At 49.3% G+C, this 17911-nt stretch overlaps 1 protein-coding gene across 1 annotated transcript in view; it reads right to left on the bottom strand.

Moving 5' to 3' along the window:
• LOC119957235 overlaps positions 1 to 17911 on the bottom strand; it is a 49213-nt gene that overhangs the window by 4658 nt on the left and 26644 nt on the right. Inside the window, exons 10-11 of the mRNA XM_038785078.1 lie at positions 3017 to 3125; positions 1545 to 1665 (exon numbers count right to left, since the gene is read on the bottom strand). Coding sequence (XP_038641006.1) covers positions 1545 to 1665; positions 3017 to 3125 — 230 coding nt within the window. The remainder of the gene's footprint in view (positions 1 to 1544; positions 1666 to 3016; positions 3126 to 17911) is intronic.

The following is a 17911-nucleotide window of genomic DNA, read 5'->3' as shown; positions in this document are numbered from 1 at the left end:
CACATCTTTGGACTGTGGGAGGAAACCAGAGCACCCGGAGGAAACCCACGCACACACGGGGAGGATGTGCAGACTCCGCACAGACAGTGACCCAAGCCGGAATCGAACCTGGGACCCTGGAGCTGTGAAGCAATTGAGCTATCCACAATGCTACCGTGCTGCCCCTCTATCCCCCACTATCAACATCTTGGGGGGCTACCATTAACCAGAAACTGAACTAGACTAGCCAAATAAATACTGTGGCAGGACGGCACGGTGGCGCAGTGGTTAGCACTGCTGTGTCACGGCGCCGAGGACCCGGGTTCGATCCCAGCCCCAGATCAACGTCCATGTGGAGTTTGGACATTCTCCCCGTGTCTGCGTGGGTCTCACCCCCACAACCCGAAGATGTGCAGGGTAGGTGGATTGGCCACGCTAAATTGCCCCTTAATTGAAAAAAAAAAGAATTGGGTACTCTAAATTTATTTTAAAAAATAAATAAAGTGATACTGTTGCTCCAAGAGCAGGTCAAAGGGCTAGGAATCCCGTGGCGAGTAACTCACCTCCTGACTCCCCAAAGCCAGTTCACCATCTGCAAGGTACAGCATAATGGAATACTCTCCATTTACCTGGATGAGCGCAGCTCCAACAACAGTCAAGAAGCTCGACACAATCGAGGACAAAGCAGCCCCGCTTGATTGGCGCCCCTTCCACAAACATTCACCACCGACAAACAGTGGCAGCTCTGTATACTATCTACAGGATGCACTGCAGTAACTCACCAAGGTTCCTTAGACAGCACCTTCCAAATCCACGACCACTACCATCTAGAAGGACAAGAGCAGTAGATACCTGGGAACCCCACCACCTGAAGGTTCCCCTCCAAGTCACTCACCACCCTGACCTGGAAATATATCGGCCGTTCCTTCACTGTCACTGGGTCAAAATGCTGGCACTCCCTCCCTTACACCACTGTGGGTATAGTTACACCTCAGGGACTGCAGCAGCTCACCACCACCTTCTGAAGGGCAATTTCTAATACCGGTGAGCAATAAATAGTGGCGATGAGTTTCTAAAAAACTTGTGCTGCCATAACCTGTGGGCAAACTGCTGGAAAATGGTAGTGTTGTCAAATGTTTGTTGATCGGCTTGGGCACAACGGGCCAAATGGCCTCCTTCTGCACTGTAATTAACTATGAATCTAAAAAAAAAAACCACAGGAGGACATTTAGTTTTACAAGATGATCTGCCCAGAGCATACTTTGCAATAATCACAGCTACACTTGCCTTTGACAAGACACGGGACTCATTCTGGTGAACAGCGTGGGGCTTCATTTTAATGCTGCTGTGCTGGGGAAAGAGCTGCACTTGCTCATCTGAAGATTTCAGTACCAAGGGGATCCCGGACGGCAACACTAGCCATCGTCAGGAGAGGAGAGAAAACTGGGCAAACCAATTGAACGGTGATGGAATTGACCCACTTATCGAACACACAGCGTTCCTTGACTGAGATTAATTTTCCAATTAGCGCCTGCAAATCTCCTTCTTGTGAAAAGGACACTGACCTGGATGGTTTCATTGAGTCCATTGAGGTGGCGAAGTTGAGCTGCCGCGCTGTTCAACATTCGCCAGCATGCTGGCAAAATGTCATAGTGCTGACCAATCAGACACTTGACCGCTGCTAACCTAAGCCAATGAAAAGGTTGATTAGAGCCCCGTAGAAGCGGGGTAACAGAGAATTGAATCACGTCTGCAACGCAGCGATGGGTCCTATGGCCCAAGTAGCCAATGCTGATGCTTATGGTAGGCACAAGCCTCCCTCTCCACTTTTTTTTTTTCCCCGGAAGGAGTGAAAAGAGATTGACAGTACTGGTTCTTGGAATGAGAAACTTCAGTTGTGAGAATAGATTGGAGAGGTTGGGACTGTTCTCCTTGGAGAGAAGGAAGCTGAGAGGAGATAGACAGGGGGAAACTTTTCGAGGGGGCAGCGGATAATTATCTGCGGAGAAGGAAAATGCAAGGCTGTGGGGAAAGGGTAGAGGAGTGGACTGGCTGAGTAACGCTTACAAAGAGACAGCATGAACACGATGGGCCAAAGAGGCTCGTCTGTACTGTTAGCGATCTATGATTCTGCGCAACACGCAATCATTGTTGTCACGAGGACCCTGCTCACTAATGCAAGGTGTATCCGTGGTGTTTGTAACGCCTTTGTGCAACTTTAAACTTGAAAAAACTTTGGATGTACCTATGATGGAAGCAAATTGTGAATGGCACACATTAACATAAAGTTTTAGTACAATACAGTTCAAATGTCCCGGACGCTGTCTTTGCGGGACATTGTTCAGTCTGATTGTTTGGAAACATTTTCTCGTTCCTGCGGACTGATTTTATCAACATTATTCAATTTCTAATTCATCAACACAGCATTAACAGCATTAAGAGCTCTTAATATTAAAAAAGAACACGAATTGTGCTTCAATAATCCATTTATAGTTTTACATGTGCACAAAAGTATTGAAGTTTAAAGTTGCAGAAGGACTTTACAAACTCCCTGCACGATTGGCGGGGTGGTGCTGGAAGAAGGGGTCCTGAAAATCCCTGCTCAAACGTGCAGACACACGTGTACATGCACATACACACGGACATAAACATGCACAAGCAGACACACAGATACACGCGCACACACATGGATACATGCTCATATGCATGCGCACACACACACGCGTGCACACACACACGGTCACATCCAAACACACACACATATGCACACACATGCACACAAGAAACACACAGATGTTTCATGCACACACACGCGCAATCATGTATGCATACACGTGCACACACCCACACACTCCCAGAATCCTAAAGGTAACCAAGGCTAGTTTTCGCAACCTGGCTCCAGAGACCAGCTAAACAATCCGCACCCTCCTTCCACCCCCCCCCCCCCCCCCCCCAACCCCCTCACCCACCTTCGAAAGGCAATCGTTCAATGGTTGGCGCACATTTCTAGAATTGGCACAAGGCAGCAGATACGGACCTGTAGGCACTCAGAAGATCTTCCTTCAAGAAACTCTCGAGAATTTGCGGATCCAACGTGGCATTTGCTTTTTGCTGGTTTGTCTCACTGAAAGGATTTCCAGCTGGACCTGGGACACAGCACATTCCAATGTCACAAGTTCACGGAAACGCTCAAAACCCTTGACACATTTTTATGGACAATTAAAATGATTGCTATCACGATAACTTTCAGGCCATTCAGCCCATTGCACCTGTGCTGGTTCTCTGGAGGATCACTCCACTTTGTCGCGTGGCCCTTAAAGATTTTCTTTGTTGCCCTCCCCACTATTTCTGGTAGGGCATTGTTCTGTGCTGTTCGGCATTACAAGCCAGCTGTTTAGCCCAGTGTGCTAAACCAGCCCCCTATTCGGTCCCTTTGAGCCTGCCCCTCGGTCTAATGAGGTCGTGGCTGATCTGATTGTGGCCTCAACTCCACAGTTCCGCCGTCAACACCCAACTTGGGTGTAACAAAGGCGGGCGGCAGGGAGAGCCTCCATTCCAACCTCTTCCATCGCCATTTTGGTATTGCCATGGCCAACCCACAGGTTGCCTGCCGGCCAACCAATCGAACCGACTTCCTCCAAAGCGGGTTGCTAAGATTCACTTGAAGAGTCTGGCTCTTCCTTTCTAAAACAAGACCTGGGAACACAGTGTCCTGACAAGAAGGCCGCTTCTTAAAGGCACATTCCGATTATGGGTCCAGGGACCAAAAAAATAATGAAAATGAAAGAAAAGAAATGGGAACAAAGGAAATAAATAGGAAGGACTCTTACCGAGGTATTGCGTGGAAGCTTGAATGCACATGGTGATCCAAGGCAGAGGGATATCGAAAGGAGAGCCTGAAACCTTGGAGCTGGATTCTCGGTGAAGACATCCAAGAGAAAGTATTTTTTGGGAGAAGATTCCAAGGTGTGTTCTTTGACAGCAGAGATTGGAAACCCTTGTGTGGAAGGCAGAGTTCCGGTGATGCTAACAGTGTGACAAACATCTGGGGGGGAGGAGCGGGGGGGGGTAATTGACGAAAGATCCACAGAAGTTATTTTGGGTGGCGTTTGCCACTTGGTTTCAGAGTATCAGGCGCCTGGGCACATTTTGCCTGTTGGACTGTGTACTTACTGCGAACATTAGAGGATAAGCTAGATTTAAAAAAAATAACTTGTGATATCTTTACTTATCTGTAAAGGCATAGCTGGGGTGAAGGAGTAATGTGTTATAGTTAAACATTTCTTGTTTAATGAATGTTTTATTCTTTTGTTAAAAGTTCATCAGCATACTCCCGTGACTCTGTTCAGTAGCTGCCCCCATGTATCTGAACAAAAAGTTAAAGTTATGATCTATCAAGCCAGGTTCCACCCTGGGATCTGACTGGTTCAGTAGTAGCATCGGCTGGCAACGTAACACTAACTTTATTTTTTGTGGTCAAAGTCCTCTGTAATCGTGCAGGAAGGTCCCAGGATTGTTTCTCAGTCTCCGTTATGTTAGCTCATTTTTGCCAGGCAGGGCTGCCACATTCAGCTTCATTACTGCTCCTTCCTCCTAAAGGGCACTAGTTCTTACTAGGATAGAGTTTGAATACTGCTGCGAAGAGAGAGATATGTTGCCTCTGGTTTTTGATCGTGCATTCTTCAGAAGAATTCCAAATTTCTTTCTTTTTAAGTTTAGAGTACCCAATTATTTTTTTTCCTATTTGAAGTTTGGTATTCTTGCATTTGTCCTGAGCAAGGCAAAAAGCTTTGGAAACATGTCTCTTTTCATCAATATTCAAGTTCTGTCCTACCAAGCCCCCTGTTTATGATAGAACCCCAGCAACTCTCTCAATGCTTCACTATTGCTGCTGTTCTTCCTGTATGAAATTGCATGGTGAGGGTCAGAGGAACAGGAGTGGGCGTTCAGTCCACTTGGAGGAAGCAGTGAGGGTGACAAGGGCACAGGGTGTAGACTTTGATGTCCATCATCAAGAGTGGCTCAGTAATACCAGCACAGACTGAGCAGGCCAGGTCCTAAAGGATATAGATCCTAGACTGGGACTATGGCAGGTGGTGAGGGAACCAAGAGGGAAAAACATACTCAACCTCATTCTCACTAACCCGCCTGCCACAGATGCAACTGTTCATGGCAGTATTGGTAGTAGTGGCCATCACACATTCACTCCCTCCACCACTGAATTTACAGTGCAGAAGGAGGCCATTCGGCCCATCGAGTCTGCACCGGCTCTTGGAAAGAGCACCCTACCCAAGGTTAACACCTCCACCCTATCCCCATAACCCAGTAACCCCACCCAACACTAAGGGCAATTTTGGACACTAAGGGCAATTTATCATGTCCAATCCACCTAACCTGCACATCTTTGGACTGTGGGAGGAAACCGGAGCACCCGGAGGAAACCCACGCACACACGGGGAGGATGTGCAGACTCCGCACAGACAGTGACCCAAGACGGAATCGAACCTGGGACCCTGGAGCTGTGAAGCGATTGTGCTATCCACAATGCTACCGTGCTGCCCAAGATGCAGTGCAGGGACCCACCAAAGTTCCTCCTGGGAACTCCACCACCTGGAGGTTCCCCTATCCAAGTCACTCCATCGTAACCTGGAAATATATTGCAGTTCCTTAACAGTTCCTTGCTGTCAAAATTCTGGAATTCCCTCCTGAACAGCACTGTGGGTGAACCTACTCCTCAGGGGCTGCGGTGGTTCAAGAAGGCAGCTCACCACCACCTTCGGAAGGGCAACTAAGGATGGACAATGATTGCTGGACTAGCCAGTGATGCCCATATTCTGTAAAACTGAACAAAAAAAAAATACAAGCCTTGTCTAAGGAAATCAAACATTCCCTCCCTCCACCATCGACGTGCAGTGGCAGCCGTGTGGACCATCTACAAGATGCACTGCAGCAACTCTCCAAGGCTCCTTAGGCAGCACCTTCCAAACCCACGACTGCTACCATCTAGAAGGACGAGAGAACCATCTCGGAGAAGAGCTGCAGATACCTGGGATACACTGACATCACCTGGAGGTTCCCCTCCAAGTCACTCACCATCCCGTATTGGAAATATACCGGCCATTTCTTCACTGTCACGGGCTCAAATTCCTGGGATTCCCTCCCTAACAGCATTATGGGTGTATCTACACCTCAGGGGCTGCAGGGGTTCAAGAGTACAGCTCACCACCACCTACTCAAGGGTAATAAATGTTGGCCTAGCCAGTGAAGTCCACATCCCGTCAATGATTTAAAAAAAAAATCCTCATAATTTCACTCCACACAGTGAGTGCTGGCACATTATTTGGTATCGCAGACTGGCATCCACGCACAAGACGGCTGGCAGGGAGTGGCCACTCAATATCTCAGCAGCTCCCAGCTTTGAATGCAAGTCTGGGCCTGCATTGAAATGACTCCACGTGGCCACGTTGCAGAGGAAATGCAACCAGGCGTGGCATTTCTGGGCACCTAGGAGACGGGTGACTCGATTAGAGTTCCCACACCTCAGCTGCCACGGGACAACCCTTAGCGGAAATGGTCCACCGTGCGAGCGCCAGGATTAGTCTCGGCTGCGGTGCCCCCCCCCACCCCCCCCCTCTCGCTTGCAACCCTCAGTTCACATGCGGCAACGTGGGGTGAGAAACTTGGAAGATGGAACTGGCAAGGGAGAGAGAGAGAGAAAGAGAGAGAGAACAAATTTTAGAGTACCCAATTATTTTTTTCCCCCCCAGTTAAGGAGCAATTTAGCACGGCCAATCCACCCACCCTGCCCATCTTTTTTTTAAATTTTATTTTTCTTTATAAATTTAGAGTACCCAATTAATTTTTTTCGAATTAAGGGCAATTTAGCGTGGCCAACCACCTACCCAGCACATCTTTGGGTCGTGAAGGTGAAACCCACGCAGACCCGGGGAGAATGTGCAAACTCCACACGGACAGTGACCCAGAGCCGGGATCGAACCTGGGACCTCGGCGCCGTGAGGCAGCAGTGCTAACCCACTGCGCTGCTGTGCTGCCCTCACCCTGCACGGCTTTGGGTGGTGGGGGGGGGGGGGGGGGGGGGGGGCGAGACCCACGCAGACCCGGGGAGAATGTGCAAACTCCACACGGACAGTGACCCAGAGCCGGGATCGAACCTGGGTCCTAGGCGCCGTGAGGCAGCAGTGCTAACCCACTGTGCCGCCGTGCTGCCCTCACCCTGCACGGCTTTGGGTGGTGGTGGGGGGGGGGGGGGGGGGCGAGACCCACGCCGACACGGGGAGAATGTGCAAACTCCACACGGACTAGAGAGAGATAACAGACAAAACGCACACGGCACTTCTCTCACTTTACTAGATAAATTGGACCATTTAGAAATCTGTTTGACTTTGAAGCAGGGGCACGGGGTGGTTTTTAAGAATCGAGGCAATCTCTCGAGAGGTAGTCGGGGCTTTCTGGTTGGGTGGTTTTGCCGGGCGCTGGTGGAATGCCTCCGTTGCTGCATCTTGAGGAGCCTCATCGACACGATTCATTATGGAACATGGCCCTCCTGCATTCATGCTCAATTCTGTCCAGTTTGATCGCGATGTCCGAAGGTACCTCGGGGATGGCCATGCGGAGGAGCTTTTGGATCCCCAAGAAGCCATGTTCTACTGCCACTGCCAGTAAGAAATAGTGGAGGTCAGGGAGGCTGGCAAAGAGTTGCCTGAATTCCGGGGAGAGGCTGATAAGTCCACAATTGGTGATAATGGCCAGGCTGGTGAGGTATTCAAAAGCCATTTGCCAGGCTCCAATATTGGCAGATGGGACTGGGAATTGCCTCTGTAAAACCCTGCTGAATCGCATGCTTTCTAACTTAATCCCCAACAGGTTGTTGAGGAAACTAAAGGAGCCAGCGAGCGGGTAGGCGCTGGAGAAAAGGGTCACGTAGCCAAACTTAATGAACAGCTCCAGATATTCCTCCAGCAGGTCTTCCGATGAGTCCGTCAGGCTGCCTTCCATTTCTATCCGCTGGGCTCCAACTTTGGCTGTGAACGGAAGCATCTTGTTCAACTTGATTTGCATCTTCCAGTAAGGCAGCATGGTGTCAAAGAACTGCACCATAACCTGGTGCACCAGGAGCTGAGCAGACAGCAAGTCTGCGAGCTGCTTCATGTCTCTCAGGTAGAAGGCAAAGTAATAGTGAATGGCAAAGTTGTTGAGCAGGTAGAAGACAAGGACCTTGGCCAACAGATAGTTCTCATGGGTGGAAACTAAGCGATGGTTCTCCCTTTCTGTCAAGTATTTGGCCAAGACTAGATACACCTTGTTCAGCAGCTCCACAACAACACAGTAGATAAGTACGGGGACATATGTATACAGGAGGCTCCGAACAGATTCCTCCTTTATATCATTCTCTTTCGCACTTCTATCCGCATCAAGGAATATTACGATGAGCAAAAAAGTGACCAACAAGCATCCAATTAAGAATGGCATCGACTTCATCATTATCTTGAAGGAGCGCTGCTGGTCATACAAGAAAAAGTCATTGGCGTCTTCCGTGTGGCTTAAACCTAGCTTGTCCTCAAAGCCAGCCCTGACCCTGTCAAAGCTCTCCATGTGCCGAAGGGTCCCCCACCTGAACGTCAGCTCTGCACTGCGACGTTTCCAGCCCTCGAGGAACACAGTGGACCAAACGATATTGTACAGGGCACAGAGGACACAGCCACCAGAATCATTCATGTTTGTGATGTAGAAGATCAGCTCCAATAGGGTGCGTAAGGCAAGACCCCATGTGAAGTAGCCAAGGAAACCAAAGTACAAGGCGATTGATTCACCAAAATAGTTTCTCAAAACTTGAACGGGTTGGCTAATGAGGTAAGTGTGTTTCTTCCATTGTTCTTTCAGTAGCTCCAGTTCTTCTCGATTGTGCATAGGGTACATCCTCATCAGAAGCTTAGCTCCCCACAGCTCCAGGAAGATGGGTTTCCCCCGGTACATTTTGATGCTGGGCTCACCAGGAAGGTGCTCGTCGTCCTTCACCTGGAGGTTGTCCAGCAAGAACTTGATGATGTACAGCATTTCGGCCGTGGTCAGCAGCTGGGCCTCCGCTTCCCGGAAGTTGGCCCTGTCCTTGAAACTGAACGGCCTGAAGTTCCCGTCCCTGTACACCTTCACCAGCGCGGCCTCCTCTGCTCCACGCAGCAGCCTTTCCAGAGTGGCTCCAATCAGCAGGATCACCTTGCTCATTGACCGCTCGACCATTTTGACCTTCAGCTCCGCCCCGCCCAATGACTTCAGTGTCTCGATGCGAGATGTCAGCCACTCTACTGTCTCCTGCTTTATCCGTGGGGCAAGGTCCAGGACAACCAAGGCCAGGGGGAAAGGAGCACTGCTTTTAGCATTATCCTCCATCAATCGAGGTAATTATCACAGTTGCCGACCCAATCACTTCCCTATTTGTAAGTATCCGGATGTCCCTTTATTTGAAGGAAACAAAACCACCTCTCGTGCAAAAAAAGAGGAAGTCACATTTTTCTATATGTTCCGTGCAGCTTGAATTCCTTTATACCTAGCTTTAGTGAACATTGCAGTTCAGTTGTACTGCATTTGATTTGGGTCTGAGTGAAGATACTGGAAGAGTGAGGGCTGTGCAGACATTAGCTGATAAGCTTTGTGATGTCGGCGGACATGTCATGGGGCAACAAGCACTTTGCTTTTCATCGGAAACAATTTCAGTGTAAATATTGCAGCATCTTCGCAACTTCCCCACTTCCCTCCCACACCCTCAGCCATTCCTTTTCTCCCTGGGCTAACCCCTTTATTTGTGATACCAGGACAGAATGGGGGGAGGGGGGGGGGGGGGGGGGGGAGAGAGGTTGGACAAAGACAGAATGGTATGGAAAAGGAGGCCCCGCCCTCCAATTTTAATTGACGTCATCAATCTCAGTCAATAATAAGTTCAATCGAGAATTCGAGAGAATCTGCACAGGTTCGTTATTGCACAGTGGGCGGCCACTCAGCCGTCGTGTCTTCGTGACGCTCCGATCAGACAACTCTTCTTAGTGCCATTCCTCCCTGCCTTCTCCCCGTCACCCTCAACATTCCTCCTTTTTACCCAAGTCGAATTTCCTGTTGCTGCAGAGTGTCATTTGGGCAGCACGGGTAGCACAAGTGGATAGCAATGTGGCTTCACAGCTCCAGGGTCCTAGGTTCGATTCCCCGCTGGGTCACTGTCTGTGCGGAGTCTGCACGTTCTCCCTGTCTGCGCGTGGGTTTCCTCCGGGAGCTCCGGTTTCCTCCCACAGTCCAAAGGCGTGCAGGTTAGGTGGGATGGCCATGATAAATTGCCCTTAGTGACCAAAAAGGTTAGGAGGGGTTATTGGGTTACGGGGATAGGGTGGAAGTGAGGGCTTAAGTGGGTCGGTGCAGACTCGATGGGCCTAATGGCCTCCTTCTGCACTGTATGTTCTATGTTCCTCCTACTTGTGCATGAAGATCTTTGACTATGTTCTATTTTGAGTACAGAGTGTTCTTATAAGCCTTTCTCCTGTCTGATTGTTTTGCTGGCATCCGTTGAGGGTTCTGAGCTTTGATGGGCTTTTCAGTCTGCAAGAGGGTGAGCTATAAACAAGACCTGTTTTACCAGAGCTCCTGTTTTCACAGTTATTACTGTTAATGCCGTTCCGCTGAGTTAATGTTACTGTCAAACTATTTATCTCCCGAGATTCCTATTTGTATTTCAGTGTCTCCCCATCTTTATTCCACGGTCCTTTTTTAAGCGGGTCAACAGAGTGATCACGGGCTTCGTCTGGGCGGGCAAGACCCCACGGGTAAGGAAGGTAATGCTTGAGCGGAGTCGAGGAGCGGGCGGGCTGGCGCTGCCAAATTTTAGCAACTATTACTGGGCGGCTAATATAGCCATGATCAGGAAGTGGGTGGTGGGGGAGGGATCGGCATGGGTGTGTATGGAGGCGGCTTCATGTAAGGGCACCAGTCTGGGGATGTTGGTAATTACGCCTCTGCTGTTCCCGCCGGCACAGTACTCCACCAGCCCCGTGGTGGTGGCGGCCCTGAGAGTTTGGGGCCAGAGGAGGCGGCATGTGGGAGCAAAGGGAGCATCGGTCTGGGCCCCAATTTGTGATAATCACCGGTTTGCCCCGGGAAGTATGGACGGGGGGTTCCGGATATGGTGGAGAGCAGGGATTGAGAGGATGGGGGATAGGTTTATAGAGGGGAGCTTTCCGAGTATGAGGGCGCTGGAGGAGAAGTTTGGGTTGGCGACGGGGAAACAAATTCAGGTATATGCAGGTGCGGGACTTCCTGCGTAAATAGGTGTCAACCTTCCCGCTCCTACCGCTAAGGGGGATTCAGGACAGGGTAGTTTCCAGAGGGTAGGAGAAGGGAGCGTCTCTGACATTTACAAGGAACTTATGGGGTCAGAGGAGACGCAGACCGAGGAGCTAAAGCGTAAGTAGGAGGAGGAGCTGGGAGAAGGGATAGAGGATGGTCTATGGGCGGACGCGTTGAGTAGAGTCAACGCGTCCGCAACATGTGCCAGGCTCAGCCTGATACAATTCAAGGTTGTTCATCGGGCTCAGACAGTGGCCCGGATAAGCTGATTCTTTGGGATGGAGGATAGGGGCGCAAAATGTGCGGGAGGACCGGCGAACCATGTCCACATGTGGGGGGAGTAGTTTAGATTAGAGAAGGGGGTCAATAAGGGTGGGACCTGTCTAGAGGTAAATAGCTTTTGCACTTTGTTTATGGTTTTATGTATATTGTTTATTTTGTTGTTGTTACTGTACCAAATATACCTCAATAAAATGTTTATTTAAAAAAAACCTTTTTTTAATATAAAAAGGTTCCCCTTCTTTGAAGCAACGCATTCAACTACCTTAGAACATGGAACAGTACAGCACAGAACAGGCCCTTCGGCCCTCGATGTTGTGCCGAGCAATGATCACCCTACTCAAACCCACATGTCCACCCTATACCCGTAACCCAACAACTCCCCCCCTTAACCTTACTATTAGGACACTACGGGCAATTTAGCATGGCCAATCCACCTAACCCGCACATCTTTGGACTGTGGGAGGAAACCGGAGCACCCGGAGGAAACCCACGCACACACGGGGAGGACATGCAGACTCCACACAGGCAGTGACCCAGCCGGGAATCGAACCTGGGACCCTGGAGCTGTGAAGCATTTATGCTAACCACCATGCTCTTACAAGGCAGCACGGTAGCACAGTGGTTAGCACTGTTGCTTCACAGCGCCAGGGTCCCGGGTTCGATTCCCGGCTGGGGTCACTGTCTGGGCGGAGTCAGCACGTTCTCCCCGTGTCTGCGTGGGTTTCCTCCGGGCGCTCCGGTTTCCTCTCACATGTCCTGAAAGACGTGCCTGTTAGGCGAATTGGACATTCTGAATTCTCCCTCTGTGTACCCGAACAGGCGCCAGAATAAACAAAGAACAAAGAAAAGTACAGCACAGGAACAGGCCCTTCGGCCCTTCAAGCCTGTGCCGACCATGCTGCCTGTCTAAACTAAAATCTTCTCCATTTCCTGGGTTCGTATCCCTCTATTCCCATCCTATTCATGTATTTGTCAAGATGCCCCTTAAATGTCACTATCGTCCCTGCTTCCATCACCTCCTCTGGCAGTGATTTCCAGGTACCCACTACCCTCTGTGTAAAAAACATGCCTCGTACATCTCCTCTAAACCTTGCCCCTCGCATCTTAAACCTATGCCCCCGAGTAATTGACCCCTCTACCCTGGGGAAAAGCCTCTGACTATCCACTCTGTATATGCCCCTCATAATTTTGTAGACCTCTATCTGGTCGCCCCTCAACCTCTGTCGTTCCAGTGAGAACAAACCGAGTTTATTCAAGCGTTCCTCATAGCTAATGCCCTCCATACCAGGCAACGTCCTGGTAAATCTCTCCTGCCCGCTCTCTAAAGCCTCCACATCCTTCTGGTAGTGTGGCGACCAGAATTGAACACTATATTCCAAGTGTGGCCTAACTAAGGTTCGATACAGCTGCAACATAAGACCATAAGACATAGGAGTGGAAGTAAGGCCATTCGGCCCATCGAGTCCACTCCGCCATTCAATCATGGCTGATGGGCATTTCAACTCCACCTACCAGCCCCGTAGCCCTTAATTCCTCGCGACATCAAGAATTTATCTATCTCTGCCTTGAAGCCATTTAGCGTCCCGGCCTCCACTGCACTCCGCGGCAATGAATTCCACAGGCCCACCACTCTCTGGCTGAAGAAATGTCTCCGCATTTCTGTTCTGAATTTACCCCCTCTAATTCTAAGGCTGTGCCCACGGGTCCTCGTCTCCTCGCCTAACGGAAACAGTTTCTTTGCGTCCACCCTTTCTAAGCCATGTATTATCTTGTAAGTTTCTATTAGATCTCCCCTTAACCTTCTAAACTCCAATGAATACAATCCCAGGATCCTCAGCCGTTCATCATATGTTAGACCCGCCATTCCAGGGATCATCCGTGTGAATCTCCGCTGGACACGCTCCAGTGCCAGTATGTCCTTCCTGAGATGTGGGGCCCAAAACTGGACACAGTACTCCAAATGGGGCCTAACCAGAGCTTTATAAAGGCTCAGTAGCACATCGCTGCTTTTATATTCCAACCCTCTTGAGATAAATGACAACATTGCATTCGCTTTCTTAATCACAGATTCAACCTGCATGTTTACCTTTAGGGAATCCTCGACTAGCACTCCCAGATCCCTTTGTACTTTGGCATTATGAATTTTCTCACCGTTTAGAAAGTAGTCTATGCTTGGATTCTTTTTTCCAAAGTGCAAGACCTCACATTTTCTCACGTTGAATTGCATCAGCCATTTCCTGCACCACTCTCCCAAACTGTCTAGATCCTTCTGCAGCCTCCCCACTTCCTCAGCACTACCTGCCTGACCACCTAACTTTGTATCATCGGCAAACTTCGCTAGAATGCCCCCAGTCCCTTCATCCAGATCATTAATATATATGGTGAACAGCTGCGGCCCCAACACTGAAACCTGTGGGACACCGCTGGTCACCGGCTGCCATTCCGAAAAAGAACCTTTTATCCCAACTCTCTGCCTTCTGTCAGACAGCCAATCCTCAACCCATGCCAGTAGCTCACCTCGAACACCATGGGCCCTCACCTTACTCAGCAGCCTCCTGTGTGGCACCTTATCAAAGGCCTTTTGGAAATCCAGATAGACCACATCCACTGGGTTTCCCTGGTCTAACCTACTTGTCACCTCCTCAAAGAATTCTAACAGGTTCGTCAGGCACGACCTCCCCTTACTAAATCCATGTTGACTTGTTCTAATCCGACCCTGCTCTTCCAAGAATTTAGAAATCTCATCCTTAACGATCGATTCTAGAATTTTACCAACAACCGAGGTTAGGCTAATTGGCCTATAATTTTCCATCTTTTGTCTTGATCCTTTCTTGAACAAGGGGGTTACAACAGCGATCTTCCAATCGTTCAGGACTTTCCCTGACTCCAGTGATTTTTGAAAGATCTCAACCAACGCTTCCGCTATTTCTTCAGCCACCTCCCTCAGAACTCTAGGGTGTAGCCCATCGGGGCCAGGAGATTTGTCAATTTTAAGACCTTTTAGCTTTTTTAGCACCATCTCTTTTGTAATGGCAACCATACTCAACTCAGCCCCCTGACCCTCTATAATTTTTGGGATATTACTCATGTCTTCCACTGTGAAGACAGACGCAAAGTACTTATTAGGTTCTCCAGCCATTTCCTCGTCTCCCATCACTAGCCTTCCGGAATCAGTTTGAACATGACTTGCCAATTCTTATACTCAATGCCCCAGTCAATGAAGGCAAGCATGCCGTATGCCTTCTTGACTACCTTCTCCACCTGTGTTGCCCCTTTCAGTGACCTGTGGACCTAGATCTCTCTGACTGTCAATGCTCTTGGGGGTTCCACCATTCACTGTATATTCCCTACCAGCATTAGACCTTCCAAAATGCATTACGTCACATTTGTCCGGATTAAACTCCATCTGCCACCTCTCCTCCCAAGCCTCCAAACGATCTAAATCCTGCTGTGTCCTCTGACAATCCTCATCGCTATCCGCAATTCCACCTACCTTTGTGTCGTCTGCAAACTTACTAATCAGACCAGTTACATTTTCCTCCAAATCATTTATATATACTACGAACAGCAAAGGTCCCAGCACTGATCCCTGCGGAACACCACTAGTCACAGCCCTCCAATCAGAAAAGCACCCTTCCATTGCTACTCTCTGCCTTCTATGACCTAGCCAGTTCTGTATCATCTTGCCAGCTCACCCCTGATCACATGTGACTTCACCTTTTGTACCAGTCTGCCATGAGGGACTTTGTCAAAGGCCTTACTGAAGTCCATATAGATAACATCCACTGCCCTATCTGCATCAATCATCTTTGTGACCTCTTCGAAAAACTCTGTCAAGCTAGTGAAACACGACCTCCCCTTCACAAAACTGTGCTGCTTCTCGCTAATACGTCCATTTGCTTCCAAATGGGAGTAGATCCTGTCTCGAAGAATTCTCTCCAGTAATTTCCCTACCACTGACATCAGGCTCACCGGCCTGTAGTTCCTTGGATTATCCTTGCTACCCTTCTTAAACAAAGGAACAACATTGGCTATTCTCCAGTCCTCCGAGACATCACCTGAAGACAGTGAGGATCCAATGATTTCTGTCAAGGCCTCAGCAATTTCCTCTCTAGCCTCCTTCAGTATTCTGGGGTATCCCATCAGGCCCTGGGGACTTATCTACCTTAATATTTTTCAAGACGCCCAACACCTCATCTTTTTGGATCTCAATGTGACCCAGGCTATCTACACACCCTTCTCCATACTCAACATTCACCAATTCCTTCTCTTTGGTGAATACTGATACAAAGTATTCATTTAGTACCTCACCCATTTCCTCTGGCTCCACACATAGATTCCTTTGCCTGTCCTTCAGTGGGCCAACCCTTTCCTTGGCTACCCTCTTGCTTTTTATGTACGTGTAAAAAGCCTTGGGATTTTCCTTAACCCTATTTGCCAATGACTTTTTGTGACCCATTCTAGCCCTCCTGACTCCTTGCTTAAGTTCCTTCCTACTTTCCTTATATTCCACACGGGCTTCGTCTGTTCCCAGCCTTCTAGCCCTGACAAATGCCTCCTTTTTCTTTTTGACGAGGCCTACAATATCTCTCGTTATCCAAGGTTCCCGAAATTTGCCGTATTTATCCTTCTTCCGCACAGGAACATGCCGGTCCTGAATTCCTTTCAACTGACATTTGAAAGCCTCCCACATGTCAGATGTTGATTTACCCTCAAACATCCGCCCCCAATCTAGGTTCTTCAGTTCCCGCCTAATATTGTTCCCCCAATTTAGCACATTCATTCTAGGACCACTCTTATCCTTGTCCACCAGCACTGTAAAACTTACTGAATTGTGGTCACTGTTCCCAAAATGCTCCCCTACTGAAACTTCTACCACCTGGCCGGGCTCATTCCCCAATATCAGGTCCAGTACAGCCCCTTCCCTAATTGGACTACCTACATATTTTTTTAAGAAGCCCTCCTGGATGCTCCTTACAAACTCTGCCCCGTCTAAGCCCCTAGCACTAAGCGAGTCCCAGTCACTATTGTGGAAGTTAAAGTTTCCCATCACAACAACCCTGTTGCTTTTACTCCTTTCCAAAATCTGTCTACCTATCTGCTACCTATCTATCTCCCGCTGGCTGTTGGGAGGCCTGTAGTAAACCCCCAACATTGTGACTGCACCCTTCTTATTCCTGATCTCTATCCATGTAGCCTCCCTCCCACCTGAAACATCTAAATCCTGGAACGTTTAGCTGCCAATCCTGTCCTTCCCTCAACCTGGTCTCTGTAATGGCAACAACATCATAGTTCCAAGTACTAATTCAAGCTCTAAGTTCATCTGCCTGACCCGTAATACTTCTTGCATTAAAACATATGCACTTCAGGCCACCAGACCCGTTGTGTTCAGCAACATCTCCCTGTCTGCTCTGCCTCAGAGCCATACTGGCCCTATTCCCTAGTTCTCCCTCAATGCTTTCACCTTCTGACCTATTGCTCCGGTACCCACCCCCCCCCCCCCCCCCACCCCCGCAATACTAATTTAAACCCCCCCATGTGACACTAGCAAACCTCGCGGCCAGGTTATTTATGCCTGTCCAGTTTAGATGCAACCCGTCCTTCTTATACAGGTCACACCTGCCCCGGAAGAGCTCCCAGTGGTCCAGATAACGGAAACCCTCCCTCCTTCACCAGCTGTTTAGTCACGTGTTTAGCTGCTCTATCTTCCTATTTCTAGCCTCACTGGCACGTGGCACACGGAGTAATCCCGAGATTATAACCCGAGAGGTCCTGTCTTTTAACTTTCTGCCTAGCACCCTGAACTCCTGCTGCAGGACCTCATGCCCCTTCCTGCCTATGTCATTAGTACCAATATGTACAACGACCTCTGCCTGTTTGCCCTCCCCCATCAGAATGCCCGCTACCCGTTCAGAGACATCCTGGACCCTGGCACCAGGGAGGCAACATACCATCCTGGAGTCTCTTTCACGTCCACAGAAGCACGTATCTGTGCCCCTGACTATAGAGTCCCCATGACTATTGCTCTTCTGCGCTTTGACCCTCCCTGCTGAACATCAGAGCCAGCCGTGGTGCCATTGCTCTGGCTGCTGATGTTTTCCCCTGATAGGCTATTGCCCCCAACAGTATCCAAAGCGGTATACCTGTTTGAGAGGGGGACAACCACAGGGGATTCCTGCACTGACTGCCTGCCCCTTCTGGTGGTCACCCATCTCTCTACCTGCACCTTGGGTGTGACCGTATCTCTATAACTCCTATCTATGATGCTTTCCACCACCTGCATGCTCCTAGGTGCATCCAATTG

This window comes from Scyliorhinus canicula, chromosome 25 (assembly GCF_902713615.1).
Source record: "Scyliorhinus canicula chromosome 25, sScyCan1.1, whole genome shotgun sequence".
NCBI classification, from domain to species: domain Eukaryota; kingdom Metazoa; phylum Chordata; class Chondrichthyes; order Carcharhiniformes; family Scyliorhinidae; genus Scyliorhinus; species Scyliorhinus canicula.
Note: the sequence above shows the minus strand (reverse complement) of the source record. Positions and strands in the feature narration are given on the sequence as shown.